At 43.4% G+C, this 22,981-nt stretch overlaps 1 protein-coding gene across 2 annotated transcripts; it reads right to left on the minus strand.

Annotated features, from left to right (window-relative positions):
* Window positions 1-593: 593 nt before the first annotated feature.
* On the minus strand, window positions 594-21,802 carry psmd3 (proteasome 26S subunit, non-ATPase 3). 2 transcript variants are annotated; one of them, XM_085783275.1, is made up of 13 exons: window positions 21,761-21,802; window positions 21,504-21,662; window positions 19,711-19,901; window positions 18,514-18,654; window positions 17,113-17,249; window positions 15,294-15,484; window positions 12,889-12,992; window positions 12,291-12,405; window positions 10,347-10,466; window positions 10,138-10,241; window positions 7,148-7,303; window positions 1,708-1,758; window positions 594-897 (listed from the first exon to the last, which is right to left on the minus strand). In XM_085783275.1, the coding sequence occupies exons 2-13, from the start codon at window positions 21,658-21,660 to the stop codon at window positions 820-822; spliced, it is 1,545 nt and encodes a 514-aa protein (XP_085639401.1). In that variant the 5' UTR covers window positions 21,661-21,662; window positions 21,761-21,802; the 3' UTR covers window positions 594-819. The 2 variants fall into 2 exon arrangements, with proteins under 2 accessions (XP_085639401.1, XP_085639402.1); XM_085783276.1 differs by having other exon boundaries at window positions 21,504-21,802.
* Between the last annotated feature and the right edge of the window lie 1,179 nt (window positions 21,803-22,981).

The following is a 22,981-nucleotide window of genomic DNA, read 5'->3' on the forward strand; positions in this document are numbered from 1 at the left end:
ATTTGGGAAAAGAGCATTCAGCTTTGCCGCCCCTTTGGCATGGAACACTTTACAGACAGAGCTGAAACTCTCTAAATCAATTCCACTTGGAGCCTTTCGCTCTATCTTGAAAGACAGGCAGCAGAAACTCACCGAACAGTGCCTGTGTTTCTCAAATTATTCATTGTTGTGCTATTGTTGCATCTCTAAAATCTAAAATTTATTCTATTTGTTCTATTACTCTTTGTAATTCTGTGTTGACATGTATTGCTGCTATGTCTCGTGCTGCTGACCTTTTTGGCCAGGTCACCCTTGCAAAAGAGATCCTGATCTCAATGGGCTTTTATCTGGTTAAATAAAGGTTGAATAAAAAAATAATAATAAAAAAGCATGAAATTGAACCAAAACCACATCTTTCCCATGTGAAAATAACAGGATTCCCACGTGCAACATGTGGTTTTTCTGAGGGTTGTAGAAAATTAACCTGACTAAACGATTGAAGACTTGAACCCAACACTTCGATGCATTTTTAAGGCCTAAAAAAATGTAGATTTTCAAATAGGCGTTGCCACGGTAACGCAGCAGCAGCATCCATTACCCAGAATGCAACAGGCTCGGGTGTAAACAAAGTCAGAGTTTTTTTTATTAGTGAGAGAAGAACAAACGGGTCTGAGGAAACACAGCAGAGTACACGTCAGAAAGAGGAGGGAGGGGGGGGGGGGGAGAGGGGGGGAGAGGGGGATTGTGGGTAATAATAAGTGATCTACTAACATCGGCGTGCCAACACACACACACGTGCACACGCACACGCACAGTAACTTCCTGTGTGAGCAGAGAGGATCATGGGAAGCTGTCGTCGTCGTCTTCAGCCATTTCTTTAGCGAACTCCAGGTCCTGCTGCTCGCGCTCCCGACGCTCCTGAACGCACCACACACACACACACACACACACAGGGTGAGTTTTTAAAGGGATAGTTCAACATTTTGGCAAATTGGCCCATTGCCATAATCCCTATAGTCATAGCAGTAGGTTCATTACCTTTAATTGTAGGTGTAAGCTATTTTCAGTACGGCGGAGCAGAGCCGTGAGCTGCTCAGAGCTACGCTACGGAGGCTAAGGGAATTTCTTGGTTTCCCTCATTAAACTCATCAAATTCAACATCCCAAAACTCCACAGCGCTTTTGTAGACAAGTTGTGAGCTGCACAACCACCACGCTATGAGATAATGACGGAACGATACGAGACGGAGCCGTTTTCGAGGTAAATTCATACAAAACCGCTGATGCGCGTTGCGTTCAGGGACAGTTTTTCAGCAAGCAGTCTCCGTATTTACCCTGTATTTACCTCGAAAACGGCTCCGTTTCGTATCGTTCCGTCATTATCTCATAGCGTGGTGGTTGTGCAGCTCACAACTTGTCTACAAAAGCGCTGTGGAGTTTTGGGATGTTGAATTTGATGAGTTTAATGAGGGAAACCAAGAAATTCCGTTAGCCTCCATAGCGTAGCTCTGAGCAGCCAGCTGCTGCGCTCCGCCGTACTGAAAATAGCTTACACCTACAATTAAAGGTAATGAACCTACTGCTATGACTATAGCAATTATGGCAATGGGCCAATTTGCCAAAATGTTGAACTATCCCTTTAACATTAGAAAGTGTTTGTATGTGTGTGTTAGAGTGTGTGTGTGTGTGTGTGTGTGTGTGTGTGTGTGTGTGTGTGAGTGTGTGTTACCTCTGCTGACTCCAGGTCCTTGTTGTAGGCTTTAGGAGGAAACCTCATGGCCTGGAGGAGGAAACACAACAACACGTTACTGCAGCTCACTGGGGGGTGTGTGTGTCCAGGTGTGTGTGTGTCTGTGTGTGTGTGTGTGTGTGTGTGTCCAGATGTGTGTGTGTGTGTGTGTGTGTGTCCAGTAGGGCTGCAACGAGTAGCACATTTTACTATCCGAATGTTCGTACTCGAGTATTCGTTTACAGCTGACATGGTGACACGGACGCTCGTCTCTCTCACTCTTACAAGCATAGTGCGAATTACAGGGGGGTTTGGGGGGGTTTGACCCCCCTAATTACGACTTCACCCCCCCTAAAAGAGGTACAAATAACAGATAGGGGGGGTTGAAACATTTATCTTTCTTATTAGTAATCATAAATACTACAATATACAGTATTTCCATAGTCATGCCAGGAAGATGCTTGTAGTAAAATTTCAGACCCCCCTAGTGGACTAATAGTCCAGTCATTTTATGAGAAAAGGTTGAACAAATTGCAACAGAAGCAAACTCATCTGATTTTGTATCCTCAACATGTCCTGAGTGAGGGAAAAAAAGCCCCGAAGAATCCCATTAGGGGAAAGTTTAGAAAAAGACCCAAACATATCCCATTTAAAACATTTTTTTCACATGAATAGGGTAAAATTATTAACCTTTAGATATCTCCATGAAAATTACTGAGTTGATTACTGACATTAAGACAAACAAAAAATGTATTACAAGTTTTTTGAAATTCTTTGTTAACATGAGCAAATTTGCATAAATTTGCATAAATTGCACCGTTTTGACGGCACATGTATATATGAAGTTGCTGTGGTGGTACCGGCATGAAAATTGGAATGAGTTGACTCCATCGGTCAACCGACAAGTTGACCACTTTAAATTTCAAGATGACTGCAATTTTTCAAGACAGCCACATCCTTAGTAGAGCAGGTATGACATGCTCCGTCTCTATTAATGCTCATGGGCCTAAATTGGTTCCATTCCTTAAGTTTTTTAACTGTAATATCATAGTACAGTAAAAAAAATGTCTTGTTCAATCTTGTTAACATATTATATGTTAACAAGATTGAACAAGACATTTTCACCTGCTCTACTCAATGTTTAGATCAGGTGTTGTATGTATGCAAATTAGCCATATGTAATTGGATTATGCACTGTTGGCTCATGTCATACCTGCTCTACTAAGGATGTGGCTGTCTTGAAAAATTACAGTCATCTTGAAATTTAAAGTGGTCAACTTGTCGGTTGACCGATGGAGTCAACTCATTCCAGTTTTCATGCCGGTACCACCACAGCAACTTCATATATACATGTGCCGTCAAAACGGTGCAATTTATGCAAATGTATGCAAATTTATGCAATATTGCTCGTGTTAACAAAGAATTTCAAAAAACTTGTTATACATTTTTTGTTTGTCTTAATGTCAGTAATCAACTCAGTCATTTTCATGGAGATATCTAAAGGTTAAAAATTTTACCCTATACACGAGAAAAAATTTTTTTATATGCGTATAAATGGGATATGTTTGGGTGTTTTTCTAAACTTTCCCCTAATGGGATTCTTCGGGGCTTTTTTTCCCTCACTCAGGACATGCTGAGGATACAAAATCAGTTGAGTTTGCTTCTGTTGCAATTTGTTTAACGTTGACCCCTTTTTTGGCCTAAAATTACTAGACTATAAACCATTTCATTGTCTTTGCTAGGGTGTGTGTGCATGGGTCTGAATTTCGGCAGATTAGATCTAGAATATTTTGTTGGTGACTACAAAAATTGTTTGTGTGGTACATTATGTGCCGCATGAACTGTAAAATTGTGTAAAATTTGGTTTATCATCATCTACAGACTGTAGACGTTTCACTGAACAAGCAAGATACTGTAAGACTTCTGTTAACTCAAGCACGCGTCTGCGCTGTAGGCTACTGCGCGCTGAGTAAAATGTTGACCCCCCCAATTGTCATTGTATAATTCGCACTCTGCTTACAAGCCTGTCAGTTCATATCGTTACATGTCTGTGGCAATATCGATTTTTTTTAAACCCGCTACAAACCGCTACATCACTCGCAATTAAAAGAGAAAAAAAAGAAATGCCACGGAATTAAATAGTCCCGTTAATAGGCTAAACATTTTTCTTCTAACGGCAGCGCACACTTCAATAAAGGAACCATGAACATTTCAGCCTAAATAAACAATAAAATATTGGCGGATACTTTTTTTTAAACACAGAACGAGGTTGGTTGGTTTTATCATCACTGAGTTTAAAGTGTTCCCACACTGCTGAGTCAGCTTTGTCTTGGCCGACGCCATCGCTCCGTCTGAAGACACGGCCAACCGGTGCGCTGCAGTGAGGCCGAGGTGCGAGGGGCGGAGCGGTGTGTGTGTGTGTGTGTGCGGGGGTGTCCGAGCGCAGTGACAAGGCGCTCTGAAGCCTGGTTTTGATGCTTTTAGATGTGCAGTGTTGTTATGAAGTTCACTTTCTACATGAACTAGTTCAAAGTTCAGTTCACACATTTTAAAAAGAACTAGTTCAGTTCAAAGTTCAACATTTTGAAATAAGTTCACGGTGTCTGTGTGTGTGTGTGTGTGTGTGTGTGTGTGTGTGTGTGTGTGTGTGTGTGTCTGTGCTCTAGTTGTGTCAGAACCAACTGGTCTATTTGAACAGAATCTGAATTATTCTGACACTAGCTGCGTTTCCATCACAGATTTTCGCAAAATAAAAGCGATATTTCTGAAACTTCGAAAAAGTGCAACTGCCATTTGCGGGTGTTTCCATTGAAAGGTGTTTTGCGAATGAGCCGTAATGCGTCTTGCGTTTCTATGGTGACGGCACAGTGATCTCAGCTGCCGACAGCTGTTGCTGTTATTGATTTTAACAAAGACAAAAACAGCGCTTGATTGCTGAAAGGCAAAGCCCGTGTGGCGCTGGCAGCGGCCACAAATAAGGACGCACTCACACGGGCCAGTTGTACCGTGCTGAAGCCCGAATCCCCCCCCCCCCCTGTCCCCCGCTGGCCCGCACTCACACCACCTCCAACCCAAGCTGCTCAAGCACGGTTGCCTCCGTTGATATAGGGACTATTTGTTTACCAACACGGTGGATGCGCGCTTTAACCTGACTGCAGAAAGAACGGCTTTTTAAACACCAGCAGTGATGAGGCGCTGACATCAAGGTGGTTGTGTCCACACACCCGTACTGGTTTATGTGACTTAAGGTGACATGTCGGCGCAGGAGGGAGTGGGAGCGTGGAGTCAGTCTCCTTCAACCATGCAGGGAAAAGGGGAACGATAGGAAAGGTTTTTCTATTTTATTGAGAAACAATGCCCAGGTCAGCAATGCATGACAATAAACATGTGGTTCATTTGTCCCCTCAAGTCACATAAACCAACACAGCGTGGACACACACAACTCCGCTGACGCCGGTGATGTGTAGAAAAGCGAAAAAAGTGTTTCCATTACACTTTTGCGATACAAGTTTGTATCGATACGTCTCAAAAACCACCTCATGAGAGCGTAAAAACTTTGTAGCGATATTTGAGAGTTTTTTCGAAATGTAGGTGTTTCCATTACCAGTTTTTAATTTCGATATTTAGGTTTTGCGCATTTCAAGGGGTAATGGAAACGCACCTACTGAGAACATTTGAAGGTGAAACTGTTCCAACGTGTTCCTTCCATCAACGACGTGACGTTCATAGAAGTAAACATTAAGGCCACGTTGGGCCTTCGTGGAGTCAGTTAAAAGGCTCAACAGACTGTTGGTAACGTGTGACGCAATCAAACAACGTGCAGCAGACAGAGTTACCCACAGGACTCCAGGAGACCATGGAGGGAGGGAGGGAGGGAGGGGGGGGTTCAACACTGTATAATTAGCGCTGGCAGAGATGACAGATAGTTAAACGCTGTTTAATTAACCCTCTATGGTAGCTACGCTGCATCATGATGCCAGTGGGGGAAAAAATGTTTGGAGTGTTTTTATGTCTCAAAATAGACTAAATAAACATAATCTAAAGACAATTTAAAAAATTATTTATTTTTGGAAGTTTTGGGATTTGTTTCCTGTAGCAACATTGTACCATCACGGTTCATCATCTACTGTATTAGAAACACCGACCAGTCTCTGTAGACTTTACCCTTCACTGGCCTCATCCTCATCTTCCTCATCATCATCATAATAGCCTGATGTTTACTTTACTGCATCCAAAATCACATTTATTAAGGATAAAAAACTAAATGATGATGAATGATATGTTTTTGAACATTATATTTACACCTAAACACACACTACCATAGTCTCATAATGTAATATTGATTCCATAATGGTCCACTGTCGCCTCAAGGCAACACTGCAATTTTCTATAATGGTACGTTGTTGCTTTGGGGCAACAGGTGCATTTTAACAAGTTTCCATTATTTAATAAGTCAATAAATTGCATGGAACTATTAAAAATTAAACTTTACTAATCTATTAGTGTAAATATATTTTTTTCCAGATGAAAAAGGGCCAGGAAGTTACTGTCTGTTTTCAGACCGTTTTAGTGGAGCAAAATGGCAAACCTGTTTCCTTTGAAAAAGTCTGCAAAAAAGGGTTTCAGTGGCTTCTTGAAAGTCATGTGATAAATTAAAGCATTGTTATTGGTTCTCTAAGGTCTCCTCTCTTTTTTAAAGTATTACAGCATTAAATGATGAATTGTGGAGATGTGACAGGCCAGAAAGTGGTATACAAGACTCAGTTGATGGGAAGCAGTGTACAGTGACCTGGCGTCTTCCTTCAGTAAAACGTCGGCAGTGTGGAGATATTTCAAAGTGTTGGAGAGCAAGAAAAAAATCAACCAAACTATCTAAGGGAGTTCCTTCAGCTCTACTGCTGTCATTACTCATTTAAAAGACAAACACCCTGAACAGCAACATTAATTTCTTTGAAAAACATGTTTAAAAATAATAATAATAATTATTAATTATTATACTATTTATGCAATATTAAAAAAAATGTTAAAAAGCTTAACAACCACATTCGGTATTCGGCCAAGCGTTTAATTTTATTCCGCTTCGGCCACAAATTTTCATTCATTCATTAATTTCCAACCCTGCTGCTCCACTACTACAACAGTCAGAGTTCCCTTCTTGAACTTTCATATTGAGTTGAGCATTGAGCGTCCTCTAGTGGACGAGGGGCGTAATAACAGGATGGTTTAGGACAATATATAATGAGATGTATAGAAAAAAACATTGAACATAAGAAGTGTTAGAAAGTATAAGACTGACAGACATGTTGTGTATGTCCAGGTGTGTGTCTGTGGTTGTGTTACCTTGACAGACATGTTGTGTATGTCCAGGTGTGTGTCTGTAGTTGTGTTACCTTGACAGACATGTTGTGTATGTCCAGGTGTGTGTCTGTGGTTGTGTTACCTTGACAGACATGTTGTGTATGTCCAGGCAGAAGGAGATCCTCTGGTGGAAGGCCAGCTGAGGCTCTCTGGTGCCGTAGATGTCCATCGTCTCTTTGGACTGGACGAAGCCTTTCTCGTGGTTGATGCTCGCCTCGATCACGCCGTCACGGATCGCCTGACACACACACACACACACACACACACACACGGGTCAGTACAACACACACACACACCCCTCCCCTCAGCAGGACGTGACAACACCAAACACTGATTTAGTCTCTAACTGGGTTTCATCCAAATGGATCGAATTTCAGAGCGGATTTTGTAAAAATGCGCAAAAAGCAAAATGCGAATTTATGACCGTTTCCATTCATTAGTGTTTTGCGATTATTGGGAGAGGAGGAGATGGAATGTATCCATGACAACAGTTGACACTCAGCTGACACTCAACATCATGGACAAGTTACGTACTTTCCAGACTATAGACGCACCTGTATCAGGGTTTATACAGGAATCTTGAAGTTAATTTTAAAACCTTTTAAAGACTTTTTCAAGACCTTCTCAATATTTTTCAGTACCTCACCGCCGCTTCAAGCTGTAACCATTTACATCAGTGACACTTTTAACTTAACAGTTCTAGTTTGTGATAAAAACTATAGACCACTATGATACAACAGAATTCAAAATAGGCTGGGATAAGAAATCAAAGGCAAAAAAACAAAACGACACATGGCATAAAATGAATAAATTCACACACTTTTACAATGTTTTTTAGGACTCAAACTCTTGGAAAGCTAATTTAGACAAAATACCTTCAAAATTTAAGACTTTATAAAGTCGTGAAAAGACTTTTTAATACTTTTTAAGGGTCTTAATTTTCCCAAAATTGATTTATCACCTTTTAATACTTTTCAAGACCCCGCGGATACCCTGTGTATAAGCTGGACCAGCTAAATGTTAAAAGAAAATACTGTACATATAGGCCGCTAGGGCTGGGTATTGTGGCCAATTTCCTGAATCGATTCGATTTCGATTCCTAAGGTTCTAAATCGATTAATGACGATTCGATTTGATTCGATATGATTCGATTTCATTAGAGTCGATTCAATCTCCTCTTGAAAAATGAAAATGGCTCAACTCTGTGTTACAAAATACACTGTTCTTTATAAGTGCAAACTTGTGAATGTGACAGTTTCAACTTGAACTGTAAATAAAACTGTTCCAATTCTCAAAAGGGCCATTTTGAAATTAGAAAGGAATTGCAGGTGAAAAGTGAACTTGAACTGCAACATTCCATCACTGCAAATTGCATTAATTAATTTATAATTAAGGCATTGTTTCTTTAAGCGCAAAAATAATATTAATGGTAAAAAAAACAACAACTTCAAACTGTCTCAAGTCAAGTCTGCCACACTCACACACACACAGCGTCGGAGCGCTCAAGTGAAACAATCACCTGCAGATCACCTGTCCTGAGCTGACGTGAACTCCGCTCGTAGTTTGGTTTGGTTTTTATTCATATCAAACACAGCTACATTACACAGTTACAAAGAGGAAGAAAGAAACTCCGCTGGTAGTTACTGAGTCAGAGCGTCAGACGTAACCGCACCGCTGCTTCATCACGCACGAGACTACAGGGGGGAAAAATCGATCTCATGCTCTGTGAATCGATATTACAAAATTTAAATGAAATCGATCCAGAATCGATTAAATAGATTTTTTTACCCAGCCCTATAGGCCGCACTTGAATATAAGCTGCAGGTTTTCATGTTGTAACATGAGATATTTACACAGAAAGACAGTAGGGACTGTGACAGTCTGTTCTGGTTACAGCTCCTCTCCTCCATGTGCATCTGTTGACAACATTAGGTGCGTTTACATGGACACAAATATTCGGAATAAAGGGCTGATCCGAATAAAAATGTGTCATGTAAACACGTCAATTGGAAGATTCTGATCGGATTCGGCTCGATCCGAAAGAAATTCTTTTCGGATCGAGAGGGGTGGTTTATACCGATCGTTATTCCGAACGACGTCCATGTAAACACTTATTCCGATCATTACATCCTTTCCCACTAGCGCGACACGGCTGTACACGGTTCTACTCGGTTCTTATTTATTTAGCCTATTCATTTTTGCTTTTACACACTCTAGTGACGTCCGACAGGAATCAAACCCGCTAAGTTTAAAAACACCCTGGCAGCAGCCACACGGATCTACTGAGACTTGTTATTCTGTCACCTGAGGTAACGAGGTGGACGAGTGAGTTTGGAGCTGATGAGAGGAGAGAAAAAAGAGAGCGAGTAGTAGCCTACCGACCCGATATCGCCGTGTATCTCGCTTTCAGAGTAATCCCGCTTCTTTCCCCGCTCTCTCTCCGTTGTCTTCACCGTCTTCCACTGACGTAACTCCCCAAATGTCCAGAGCACATGGCTAATTAATATGCACGTGCTGTTTTGCATCGACCATATGGTTGTGTTTGGGTGTGTAGAGGGCGGGATATGGCGTGTTCACATCCGTACTTTTCTTGGGTCCGGTGAGATTTATCAATGGCAGGAACAGTAGTACACGTTGCTGAGTCTGCTTAATAACGATATAGGAGTACAGCAACAGCTCTTAAAATCTGGTGCAGGTCCATTTTGAGTAGGCTACTGAACGGGATAAATTGAGCCACTTCCGCGTTTATTGGTTTGTTTACAGTAGTACAGGAAGTACAACTCTTCTTCTGCTGTTGTTTTAGGGAAAAAGACAGCTCTGCATGTCAAAATGCTGTTATTCTGAATAAAGCTCGGTGCATGTGTACGCACGTCATGATCGGATTATTTGATTTTGCGCCCATGTAAACAGTGGATTCGGATTTTCCGATCCCTCACATTTTTAATCTGATTAAGAAAATTTGCGCATGTAAACACAGCTATTGACTTCAATGCATCCAGTCTCACATGACCTCACAGGCCACCGTCTGTTTGTTCGTTTGTGTGTGTCTGTTTGTGTGTGTGTGTGTGTTACCTTGGCGACGATGAACTCTGCGTCCTCTGGGCTGTCGAGCTGCAGCTTCTGAGCGATGTCGGCCAGAGAGATACGGGAGTAGGACAGGCTGATCATACGCACACCTGAACACACACACACACACAGAGACACAGGTGAGGCGTGAGCAGCTGTGATGTCAGAGCTGTGATGTCAGAGCTCAGCAGGCAGGCAGGGCTGTGATTGGTCACCTGTCTTGATGACGTTGTGTCTGAGGCGGATGATGAGCGTGTAGGTCCCGTCCGTCTGGAACTTCTCTCCAAACTGCTCCAACGCCTGGTTGAACTTGGACAGGTTACCGGTCCGCACCGCTACACACACACAGAGTTACACACACAGTTACACACAGAGTTACACACAGAGTTACACACACACAGAGTTACACAAAGGGTTACTGTTTTAGTGAATGTACGTTCAAATTAGAGCCAATGGAGTGAATTAGTGGAGATATTGTAGAGAAATCTCTGGAAAAAAGTGGTAAAATTTCTCAAAAAGAATTTCTGTTTCTATCTATTTCTATCTCTGCTCCCCGGTGGAGAAGTATAGAAATGTTTTATACTGTTGGAAAACTCTATATGTAAAATGTTGAATATTGATATGTGGAATAGGGATGTGCAAGGTTACCCGAGTACCCGAGTAATCTGCTATCCGGTTAGGAATTTATTATCCGGTTAACCTAGGATTAAAAAACGTCACGTTAGAGCAACAGTCGAGTGTCGGATCAGACTACATCATCAGGCCGTGGTTCGGCTTTTTGTCGTGTTAAACAGTTTCAGATGAAGCAGCAACGTGATTTTCTGCTGTGTAAAAGTGTTTTTGGATCGAGCCTCGGACTTTCAAACCTTTTACAATAATCTGTGGTGGTTCCCTCGGCGACGACAGGTGTCATCAAGTCTGTTAGAGAATCTGCTGCTTTCAGTTTACAAACCTTCTGAAACCTTCCCAGTTATTTCCTGAGACGATGCGAGGCCGAGAGGAGCGAAGGCACCAACATGTAGTGTGGACTATTATAAAACGGAAAGGTGAAATCCTGCGATCTGATTGGTTGTTAACCGTGGTATAATGAGCATATACCACGGCTACTATTCTAAAGCCTTATCACAGCGTAGGCTATCACTCCGCCTCAGGCACGTATGACTGGTATGAATGGAAGTTGTTGTCATGTATCCATGACAACGGACTGTTGCAGTCCGTAGCCAAAGACAGCTGATGTTTTTACGATGTTAAAAAACGGACTAAAGTAGTTGAATCCACATGTTTAAGGTGAACTTTGACCTCCGGGGAGGGTTAACAATGGTAGAGGGGACTGAGCAGTGACTTTCATCTGAAAAAAAGCGGAGGAAAAGACGAGCTGCAGAGCTACTAGGAGCTAACGTCTGGAGAGGTGGGACTATTTTTTTCACGGTGAGGCTATTTTATTGGATAATATGTATTTCTGGTTGAATAAAACTACATGAAATTGATTGCGTATCCGTCTTTCATATTGCCTTTATTGGTAACCGTTTTATAAAAGCAGTATATCACTCCAGGCCGTGGTCTATGCTCATTATACCACTCTAAGGGGGTTGTCGTCCCTCCGCTTCGCGTCGGGCCGAACAACGCCCCTTAGCCGTGGTATAATGAGCATATACCACGGCCTGTCGTGATATATTGCTTAAATAAATAAACACCGCTAATGATTTAAAAAAAAAGAAAAAACAGTTTTCTCCTCCGAGGGAAGCAGCCGCGGCATAAAGATGCTCATCTGCCCCGTATGAGCATCTTCAACTCCATCTCTACTCTGATTATCCAGCTGATGTTTAGTCTGACAACGCTGTGTGTCAGTGATGTGACTGTCTGACGGACAGAACGCTCTGTCCATCAGACATGACCTCATTTTATTTTTTATTACGGTATTCGGTTACCCGGTTACGACAAGGTTAGGTTACACTTCAACAAAAGAAAAACGTTAAAAAGAGTTTCTCAACAAAAAAAAAAAAGTTTAAAAAAAATTCTAGAAAAAGTGGTAAAATTTCAATAAAACTTTGGGAAGCCCTCTGAAGGACTCCTCCACTGGTCGACCATGTTGACCAGTTGGAAACCCTGAGAGTTACACAGGGTCAATCAGAGGTACTACTACTACTACTACTACTGACCCTGGGTGAGCAGGAAGTAGGGCATGAGGGATCTCTTGAGCGACGGCTGTCTGAACTGCAGCCGGTCAGGAATCTCTCCCAGCAGCAGCTCCACCACGATCAGCAGCTTGTGCACCTGCACACACACACACACACAGAGAGACACAGAGAGAGAGAGAGACACACACACACACACAGAGACACACACACACACAGAGACACACACACACACACAGAGAGACACACACACACACACACACACAGAGAGAGAGAGACACACACACAGACTGGTGAGAATGACGACCAGGGATGGGTATTGATACTCATTGACAGGTTGTCTGAGGAGGAAACGACTCCTCAGACTTCACCGTGTCAGAGTTAGCAACGCCAGCCCATAATAGCCCTGCCCAGAGATTTACAACATACAGTGTTGTGAACAGACCCAAAGAAACGGCCTATTTTCACGGCCTAAAAGAGGTTTTACCTGGAAAATAATACACAGTTCCACTGTTCACTATAATATAATTTTTTCCAGCCCCTCAAAGTGTGTGTGTGTGTGTGTGTGTGTGTGTGTGTGTGTCTCTGTGTGTGTGTGTGTGTGTGTGTGTGTGTGTCTCACCGTCTGCTTGAAGCCCACGGCCGTGTGTTGAGGAGCTTTCCTCAGAGCGTTGGTCAGCGTCCGGCGAGCCTCAGAGTATTCCAGCTGGATCGCCTTGATCCGACCTGAGGGGACACGACCACGTTAACACACACACACAGGAAAACACACACACTGGAGAACACACTCTGGTGGCATACTGAACCTAAAGTATGCTCGTTCATGCAGGGATGCAAACGGGTCAGGACCAAAAAAGAGAGGAATTTTCCAGGGGGCGGGAGGGGGGGGGGCTCACCATTAACAAATAATTACATTACAATATCACGGAAAAGTCAATTTCCAGTAGTTCAACCCCCCAACCAAGTATTGAGTGCATATAGATGGACATAGTTTTCAGAAGGCCAACATTTCTATATTAAAAATGCTTTAAAAAAAAAAAAGAATTCCTTTGCAATATTTCCATTTTGGAGATACTGATTTTTAGGTCTTCACTGAATGTTAGTCTAATTATTACTATTAAAATAAACTGAATAAATAAAGACATGGGATGTTTCATTCAGTGTGTAATGGACATATAGGCCTCTATAATGTGTTAGTTTCACTTTAATTGAACACATTCTACATCTGAGGCGACGTCTTTCCACTTAGAGCTTCCTTCACCTCTAAACGGGGCAGAGCTCCGTGGAAACACCTGCCTGACACAGCAACGTAGGGAACCGTGCATGTCCGCGGCGCACAGCTCCACATGCACGGGGGGAAAAAACACCGTCGCCGTCGCACCGACTGCACGCGGATACGCGCCGCTTTAACGAGCGCGCATGTCGCGCGTCTACATTGGAGGTCGGCTGTTATCAGTGTAATCAGAGACCATGAATGAGTTCTCCTCAGTTTCACGTGATTGTCACTGTCAGCCTGTTAGAAAAACATTTTACTGACCCCAGCTGAGACACTGAGACCCCCCCCCTCCCCCCCTCCCTCAAAAACTAAAACTCTTTAGATCTGAACGATTCACACAAGTCACCTAACTGGTCATGAAAAAAGCGAGTTTCGCTTTTCGGCCGCTGTTTGCATCCCTGTACAACAGTTTCCATTTTCCAGACTTTTCCAGACCTGGAAATGTATAAAATCAAATTCCATACTTTCCATACTTGCGTAGGAACCCTGGGATTAATTGTTGTGTAGCTGTGTAGTAGAGTTGTGTAGCAGCGTTGTGTGTCTGTGTGTGTACCTGTGTAGTAGAGGTAGCGGGCCCACTCGTTGTTGTTGTGTAGCTGTGTAGTAGAGTTGTGTAGCAGCGTTGTGTGTCTGTGTGTGTACCTGTGTAGTAGAGGTAGCGGGCCCACTCGTTGTTGTTGTGTAGTAGAGTTGTGTAGTTGTGTAGCAGCGTTGTGTGTCTGTGTGTGTACCTGTGTAGTAGAGGTAGCGGGCCCACTCGTTGTTGTTGTGTAGTAGAGTTGTGTAGCAGCGTTGTGTGTCTGTGTGTGTACCTGTGTAGTAGAGGTAGCGGGCCCACTCGGTGTTGTTGTGTAGTAGAGTTGTGTAGCAGCGTTGTGTGTGTGTGTGTGTACCTGTGTAGTAGAGGTAGCGGGCCCACTCGTTGTTGTTGTGTAGTAGAGTTGTGTAGTTGTGTAGCAGCGTTGTGTGTCTGTGTGTGTACCTGTGTAGTAGAGGTAGCGGGCCCACTCGTTGTTGTTGTGTAGCTGTGTAGTAGAGTTGTGTAGCAGCGTTGTGTGTCTGTGTGTGTACCTGTGTAGTAGAGGTAGCGGGCCCACTCGTTGTTGTTGTGTAGTAGAGTTGTGTAGTTGTGTAGCAGCGTTGTGTGTCTGTGTGTGTACCTGTGTAGTAGAGGTAGCGGGCCCACTCGTTGTTGTTGTGTAGTAGAGTTGTGTAGCAGCATTGTGTGTCTGTGTGTGTACCTGTGTAGTAGAGGTAGCGGGCCCACTCGTTGTTGTTGTGTAGCTGTGTAGTAGAGTTGTGTAGCAGCGTTGTGTGTCTGTGTGTGTACCTGTGTAGTAGAGGTAGCGGGCCCACTCGTTGTTGTTGTGTAGCTGTGTAGTAGAGTTGTGTAGCAGCGTTGTGTGTCTGTGTGTGTACCTGTGTAGTAGAGGTAGCGGGCCCACTCGTTGTTGTTGTGTAGTAGAGTTGTGTAGCAGCGTTGTGTGTCTGTGTGTGTACCTGTGTAGTAGAGGTAGCGGGCCCACTCGTTGTTGTTGTGTAGCTGTGTAGTAGAGTTGTGTAGCAGCGTTGTGTGTCTGTGTGTGTACCTGTGTAGTAGAGGTAGCGGGCCCACTCGTTGTTGTTGTGTAGTAGAGTTGTGTAGCAGCGTTGTGTGTCTGTGTGTGTACCTGTGTAGTAGAGGTAGCGGGCCCACTCGTTGTTGTTGTGTAGTAGAGTTGTGTAGCAGCGTTGTGTGTCTGTGTGTGTACCTGTGTAGTAGAGGTAGCGGGCCCACTCGTTGTTGTTGGCGAGCTCGGGGAACACGGACTTGGACACCAGCTTCTCGGCCTGGTCGTAGAGGTTGAAGGTCAGGTAGTTCCTGAGCAGCAGGTTGAGCAGCACGGCCTGGCCGTCCGCGTCGTGGCGCAGCGTCGCCGTGCGCAGCCGCGTGTGGAGGAAGCTGCAGCGCGCACACACACACACACACACACACACACACACACACACACACACACACAGAGACACACACAGAGACAGACACAAACACACACACACAGAGAGACAGGGTTAGAGACAGAGAGGTGGAGGTGTGAACAGTCCAGTGATGTGCGGATCGATACTGAAATATCGATACTTCCGATACCAGGTCTGTGTGCTCTAGAATCGATTCTCAAATGAAAATATCGATACTTTTGATACTTCATATTTGTGGTAATGTATATCATTAACAGGAACATGGTGGAAAGTAACTAAACTATTGACACCTTGTCTAAATGACATGCAGTTTTTAGGAACTACTTTTTCTTCCGCCTGGGTAAGTGCGTAATGCGTAACCCGCTGCTCACTCAACAGTCAGTCTGTCTCAGTCTGTGTAGAGTCTCAGCTCCACAAACAGCCAAGACAGATATCTGTGGGAAAATTATGAATAATATTTTGGTTTAATGGTTTTATTATTTTACAATATGTTCTTTTTTAGTGTTTGAAACACCATTTTCACATATTTTGTACGATTGTGTGAGTCCTCTGTTTTTTCTGTTGTTGTATTAGCTTGGCTATATTCTAAACGAGGCTGCTACCTCAATATACTTCAGAGTTTAAAATAAATAGATATATGTTACTCTGATGTCTTGTATCCTTAGGAAGTTATGACTTGAAATACACAATTTATTTTTTTAGATTTACCAGGCACATTAGGGGCATTTGCACAAAGTATCGGTATCGGATCGGTATCGCCGATACCAGCCTGAATTTTACTCAGTATCGGATCGGAAAGGAAATTTGTGGAATCGAACATCACTAGTGCACGGTTACCCGAGTGAGAAATCTGCTATCCGGTTATGAATTATTACCCGGTTAACCTAGGATTTAAAAAAACGGCACGTTAGAGTTACAGCCTAGCGTCAGATCAAACTACATCATCATCGTGGTTCGGCTCTTCGTTGTGTTAAAGGGACAACCAGGAGTTTCTCCGTCAGCAGAACGAAAAATTCTGCGACAATAAAAAAGTCTGATATTAATGTGGATGAATCTCCGTTACCACTTGTTAATGGTCCATTTTAGATAAATCTATGGTTTTGTCTCTATGGTTATTTTGTTATTATTAGTGGTGGTGGAAATGCTGGGCGAGCCGACCAGCGTTTCTTTACTTTCGGTTTCGTGGCGAGTCATGAGAATAACGCCGCCGTATGAATCTCCGTTTATGGTGGGAACTACGACGGTATGTGATCGTCTTCCAACCTCTGACTTTAATTCTTGATGAATGAAAACATGAGTCTGTCTTGCGCCGGTCAAAGAATTTCACGGTGCGGAGGCTCATAAATGTAGTGAGGAAACACTTCACTTTAACAAAACTCCTGGTTGTCCCTTTAAAGTAATCGGTTACCCGGGTAACACCAGGTTAGGATACTCGGTTAGAAAATAATTGGAAATGCCCATCGCTAGTCAACAGGTTTGATGCTAAACTGCAGTAAAGTTTCATCAGATCACAGCAGCTTAGTTGTAGTTTTCTTGTCTAAAGCTGCAGGGAGAAAAGAAGAGAGAATGGAACCTGACGAGGACTGATGGGGACATTATGGGATGGATGTGTACCTGCGGATGGAGTCAAACAGCTGCAGGAACTCGTAGACTCTGGCGTGGTAGTAGTAACACTTGGCGGCCACCAGGTCCAGAGCTCTGCGGTTCTTAGAGCCGATCTTCTGCAGCAGGTCGTCAGACACTTTCTGAGCCTGGACGGACACACACACAGTAACACAGTAACACATTAACACACAGTAACACAGTTAACACACATTAACACACATTAACACACATTAACACACACACAGTAACACACATTAACACACATTAACACACAGTAACACACATTAACACACATTAACACACATTAACACACAGTAACACACATTAACACACATTAACACACATTAACACACAGTAACACACATTAACACACATTAACACACATTAACACACACACAGTAACAGTCTGTAGTCTATGAAACAGTGAGAAAATCAGAGCATTAAGTCAAAACTGGGCTACGAACTCTTCTTATCTGCAGGCATCAACAACAACAAGCAGCAGCAGCTCCTAACATTCATTCATTCATTTCTTTATTTCAGACCCAAGGGGATCCATATCGCCATAAAAGCATCATAAAATAATTTAAAAAAAAGACAGAATAAGAGCAGGGCTCCAGACTGCGACGAAATGGTCGCATTTTGTGACTAAAATTTGAGACAGTGCGAGTAAATTTTTCATCTACTCGCTCATGTGCGACCAGTAAATTTGCCGATTCTTTTTTTTTTTTTTTGAATGATCACTGTGATTGGCTACTGTGTGAAAAGAAATGTGTAGGGTTAGGGTTATGTGTCTCTGTGTGTGCTGAACGTCACCCGCAATATTTTTTTCCCCCCAACGGCTCGCTACAAACTTTAAACATCCCATAATATGCTTGCGCTCTCAGCAGTGATCAGTGATACTTGAATCGTCACAAGGCAACGAAGCAGGTTGACTCATGTTGCAGAACAGCGCTGCACAGAGGCTGCCAAACGGAAATGATTGATTGTTGATTGATTTTTATTTCATTTTTAATTTTTTGGGGCCGTGAGGGGTCGACGAGTTTGATGCCAAGGAGTTCATGCACATGTGGCTCAGTCAGGGCCCTACATTTTCTGCTTGAGCTCCTACAATTTTAAGTTAGGGGCCACTGTGCTCCTAGTCAAAAAAGTTAGTCTGGAGCCCTGAAGAGTAAAAAAAAAAGAAAAGAAAAACACAAAGTACAAAGTACAGAGCCTTCCCCACTATTCAGCGTAGACTTGTTCCACAGTCTGGACGAAAGTCTGACAGGACTGCGTACAGGATTGACCTACACATTAATAAATTCATTCTCTGACGACGACGCCCTACACATAAATGATCTGTGCATCAGATTGTGCTGACACATGAGCAGTGGATGACAGTGTGACCTCTGACCTCTGACCTCCACTCACCTCTGTGTATCTCTTGTTGTTGGTGAGGTGCACCACCAGCAGCAGCTGCAGGTAGGCCTCCACCTCGGGCAGCAGAGGAGAAGAAGCCGCTTTACCGGTCCGGGGACGGAACTGGACGTCGCCTTCAGCCAGCTCCATGGGCTGGGGGGGGGAGATCAATACATCAATATATCAATACATCGATACTGATCGATACTAAGCTTTTGCTGGAAGAACTTGGTGAGGTTTTTCATAACCCCCAAAATAAAATCAAAACAAACAGGCCACCAGACCCAATGCTGGAGACAATGTGGACAACTAATGGCAGTCGGCGCTTAACATGTGTGTGTTAAAGGGATAGTTCAACATTTTGGCAAATTGGCCCATTGCCATAATCCCTATAGTCGTAGCAGTAGGTTCGTTACCTTTAATTGTCGGTGCAAGCTGTTTTTAGAACGGCGGAGCAGAGCCGTGAGCTGCTCAGAGCTACGCTACGGAGGCTAAGGGAATTTCTTGGTTTCCCTCATCAAACTCATCAAATACACAACCCAACAACTCAAAAACGCTGTCGTAGACAAGTTGTGAGCTGCACATTCACCACGCTATGAGATAATAACGGAACATTACCACACAGAGTCATTTTAGAGGGAAATTCATGCAAAACCGCTGATGCGCGTTGCGTTCAGGGACAGTTTTTCAGAAAGCAGACTCTGTATTTACCCTGTATTTACCTCGAAAACGGCTTCGTTTCGTAACGTTCCATTATTATCTCATAGTGTGGTGAATGTGCAGCTCACAACTTGTCCATGAAAGGGTTTTGGAGTTTGGGGATTTTGTATTTGTTGAGTTTGATGAGGGAAACCAAGAAATTCCTTTAGCCTCCATAGTGTAGCTCTGAGCAGCCAGCTGCTCCACGCCGCCGTTCTAAAAACAGCTTACACCGACAAATAAAGTTAACGAACCTACTGCTATGACTATAGCGATTATGGCAATGGGCCAATTTGCCAAAATGTTGAACTATCCCTTTAAGCACCGACGCAGTTTGTAATAAAGAACAATGAGAAGGACACGAGTGCTGCTGGCCTTTCTTCTGTTTCTTTAGGTTCAGGAACCGTTTGACTTCACGTGGATCGATGGTCAGAATTCAGTCGGTGCCCATCCCTAAATACCAGTGTGAGCAGGTGAAGGGGGCGTGGCCTAACGGCAGCGTGGCCTCACCTGGTCCAGGAAGCCCAGCAGGAAGTCCCGGGTGCTGGTGTTGCAGGTGAAGAAGCCGGCCACGGCCTTGTGCAGCACGTTGGCGTTAAGGCGGCGGCTGGTGGACGGCAGCGCCCGCAGAGCTCGCAGCACGAAGCGAGGCTCCTTCCCCGACACCGCCTTCTCGATCTGCTTCACATGCTCCCGGATGTCTGCCGGCACAGGGACATCGCCATGGTTACACACACATCACACACATCACACCAACTGGTCCATTAACCGCCACAATTATTATTATTATCATCATTATTATTATTATCATCAATCATAAAGGAGTGAATAACGTATACGACACGTGAAGCAAGTACTCTGAACTACTTTCTCTTCTGGAATCCCTCCGCCCAGCAGCCGTGTCTGGAATGTAGTTCCGGCTGCATTTCCCTCTAAAACAACTCTGTCTCTTAAAGGGATAGTTCAGCATTTTGGCAAATTGGCCCCATCGCCATAATCCCTATAGTCGTAGCAGTAGGTTCGTTACCTTTAATTGTCGGTGCAAGCTATTTTTAGAACAGCGGAGCAGAGCCGTGAGCTGCTCAGAGCTACGCTACGGAGGCTCATTATGGGATTTCTTGGTATCAAACTCATCAAATACACAATCCAACAACTTGTCCAACAAGTTGTGAGCTGCACATTCACCACGCTATGAGATAATAACACAACGTTACCACACAGAGTTGTTTTAGAGGGAAATACAGAGACTGATGATGAAAAACTGTCCCTGAAGGCAACGTGCATCAGCGGTTTTGCATGAATTTCCCTCTAAAACAACTCTGTGTGGTAACGTTGTGTTATTATCTCATAGCGTGGTGAATGTGCAGCTCACAACTTGTCCACCAGAGCGTTGTGGAGTTGTTGGATTGTGTATTTGATGAGTTTGATACCAAGAAATCCCATAATGAGCCTCCTCTGTAGCGTAGCTCTGAGCAGCTCACGGCTCTGCTCCGCCCATCTCAAAACAACATGCACCGATAATTGAAGATGATGAACCTACTGCTGCTGTGACTATAGGGGTTATTATGGTGACAGGAGGATCTGACTGAATGTTGAACTGTCCCTTTAACAACAAGTTAGGGTTAGGTTTTATTTCCCTCATACTCCCTGAGGGGCAAATCAGTCATTTTCTCTTTGCCCCTCAGGGCCACCGTAGACTGACTTCAGACTGACTTCATAACAACAGGTCAATGAAACCCGACGATGACGCTGCAGCATCACACACACACAGTACAACACACAAAACACACAAAGTACAACACAAAACACACAATTCAAAAACCGAAAACAGTTTAACAAGAGTCCCGGCCCCCGTACACCCCGTTAACCCGGGTTACAGCTCCGTTAACCCGGGTTAACTGCGGACTCTCCCTGGTGTTTGGACCGTTAGCATGTAGCCTGCTATGCTAGCATGCTAACGGCTAAAGGAGACACCGGAGCTCCGTCTCTCTGTCTCCTCCGGTAGTTAACCCGTGTTTAACCGGTAGTTAACCCGAGTTATAGCCCCGTTAACCCGGGTTACAGCTCCGTTAACCCGAGTTATAGCTCCGTTAACCCGAGTTAACTGCGGACTCTCCCTGGTGTTTGGACCGCTAGCATGTAGCCTGCTGTGCTAACATGCTAACGTAGACAGCGGAGCTCCGTCTCTCCTCCGGTAGTTAACCGGTGTTTAACCGGTAGTTAACCCGGTGCAGTGTGCCTGTGCCCCCGGTAGTAACGGTAGTAACGGTGAGTTAACGGTAACGGTTAGCTAGCTGACCGACCGTCCAGCGTGAGGCTGTCCTGCTCCCTCGGCTTGGCCGCGCTGCTCGCCTCCTCCTCCGGCATCTCCACGTCCTGCGGCTCCGGCTCCTTCGGCTTCTCCTTCTCCCGGCCCCCGGTTCGATCCCCGCGCCGCTTGGCCGCTGCTGTCTCCTTCATGGCTACGGGGGGAAAGAGAAAGGGACACACACACCGTGAGGGACAGAGACAGACACACACACAGCGGGGAAACGGACGGAGAGAAGCCGCGGCTCTTTACCTGCACAGTCACTCTGTTTCTCACGGTGACGTCACAATGACTGGCAACTGCAGCCGCGCGGTGCATTGTGGGAGTCGGAGCGCAGAGCGCAGACTCAGGGAGTCGATCACAGAGGGATCGATAGCAGCAGCAGCAGTTGTTTTGTTAGTTTTGTTGTTATTTTAGTTCTCTCCTTATTTATTTTATCTCGTTTTTCACTGTAAAACGACCTTGAGTTTCTTGAAATGCGCTAGGGATGAATAAAGTATTCTCTATTCTATATTCTATAAGAGGTCATTTGTTCCTGCTGCAATCGTGTTATATACATAGACTGTAAGGTTATATATATAACACTTCTTAAAATGTGTTTTGTGTTCATCTTTCTTTCTTTTTTGTGTCATTGTTGTGTGAGCTACTGGACTAATTTGAATTTCCCTGCTAGGGATGAATAAAGTATTCTCTATTCTCTATTCTATATAAATGTAAGTTATTATTATTATTATTATTATTATTATTATTATTATTATTATATAAAATAAAATAAAAAACATAACCAAAACCATAAACCGAACAACATAAATACATATTTACATCTATTTACACTTTACACAATTAAACATAGGGGTTATCCTTTCAAATAATCGCACAGAGGTTTTTATTGATGTTTTTATAGCTTTTCAGTCTTTCATACCATGTAGTGTTTGACTGTAGCAGCGGGTTTTTATTTTTACATTCCTGAGTCTTTGATCTTTTTGAGGACCTTTTACATTTGTGAATGTTTCCTCTACTAAATTAATTATTGTTAATTATTAACAAAACATTTGTCTTTGCTTTTCTCACCATACAGGAGAATCATATCTTATTGTAGTTGTAGTTGCTGTTTATCTCGGGTTTGGTTCAACAGCTGATGAATCAGCTCCTACGTCACGGTCTAGTAATGACGTCAGAGACACTTCCTGTTTAACTTAACTCACCTGAGAGACTTCACCTGTTCAATCTGTTACTGTGACTCCACATGACGAGACTTTTTACATTTAATTAGATTTAACTTATTCAACTTATTTAATTTAATTAGATTTATTTAATAAATTCAAATAAATAATTTAATGTAACAAACACACAAACTAAGAGACAATGGAAATAAACAAACCACAACCAGTCTGATTCATGAAGTGAAGTTTGTTTGATTCTCTGAGTCATTATGAGCTTAATTAATAATCAATTATAGGCTATTGATTGATT

Source organism: Trachurus japonicus, chromosome 8 (genome assembly GCF_045865225.1).
Source record: "Trachurus japonicus isolate A0001 chromosome 8, Traja_1.0".
NCBI lineage: Eukaryota > Metazoa > Chordata > Actinopteri > Carangiformes > Carangidae > Trachurus > Trachurus japonicus.

Excerpts from the sequence above, each read along its gene's own strand:
- psmd3 (XM_085783275.1), bottom strand. The coding sequence starts at position 21,660 with ATGAAGGAGACAGCAGCGGCCAAGCGGCGCGGGGATCGAACCGGGGGC. Across the intron at positions 15,485-17,112 it reads CTGTTTGACTCCATCCGCAG|CTTCCTCCACACGCGGCTGC; the intron begins GTACACATCCAT and ends TGCGCGCTGCAG. Across the intron at positions 10,467-12,290 it reads CTACTTCCTGCTCACCCAGG|CGGTGCGGACCGGTAACCTG; the intron begins GTCAGTAGTAGT and ends GTGTGTGTGTAG.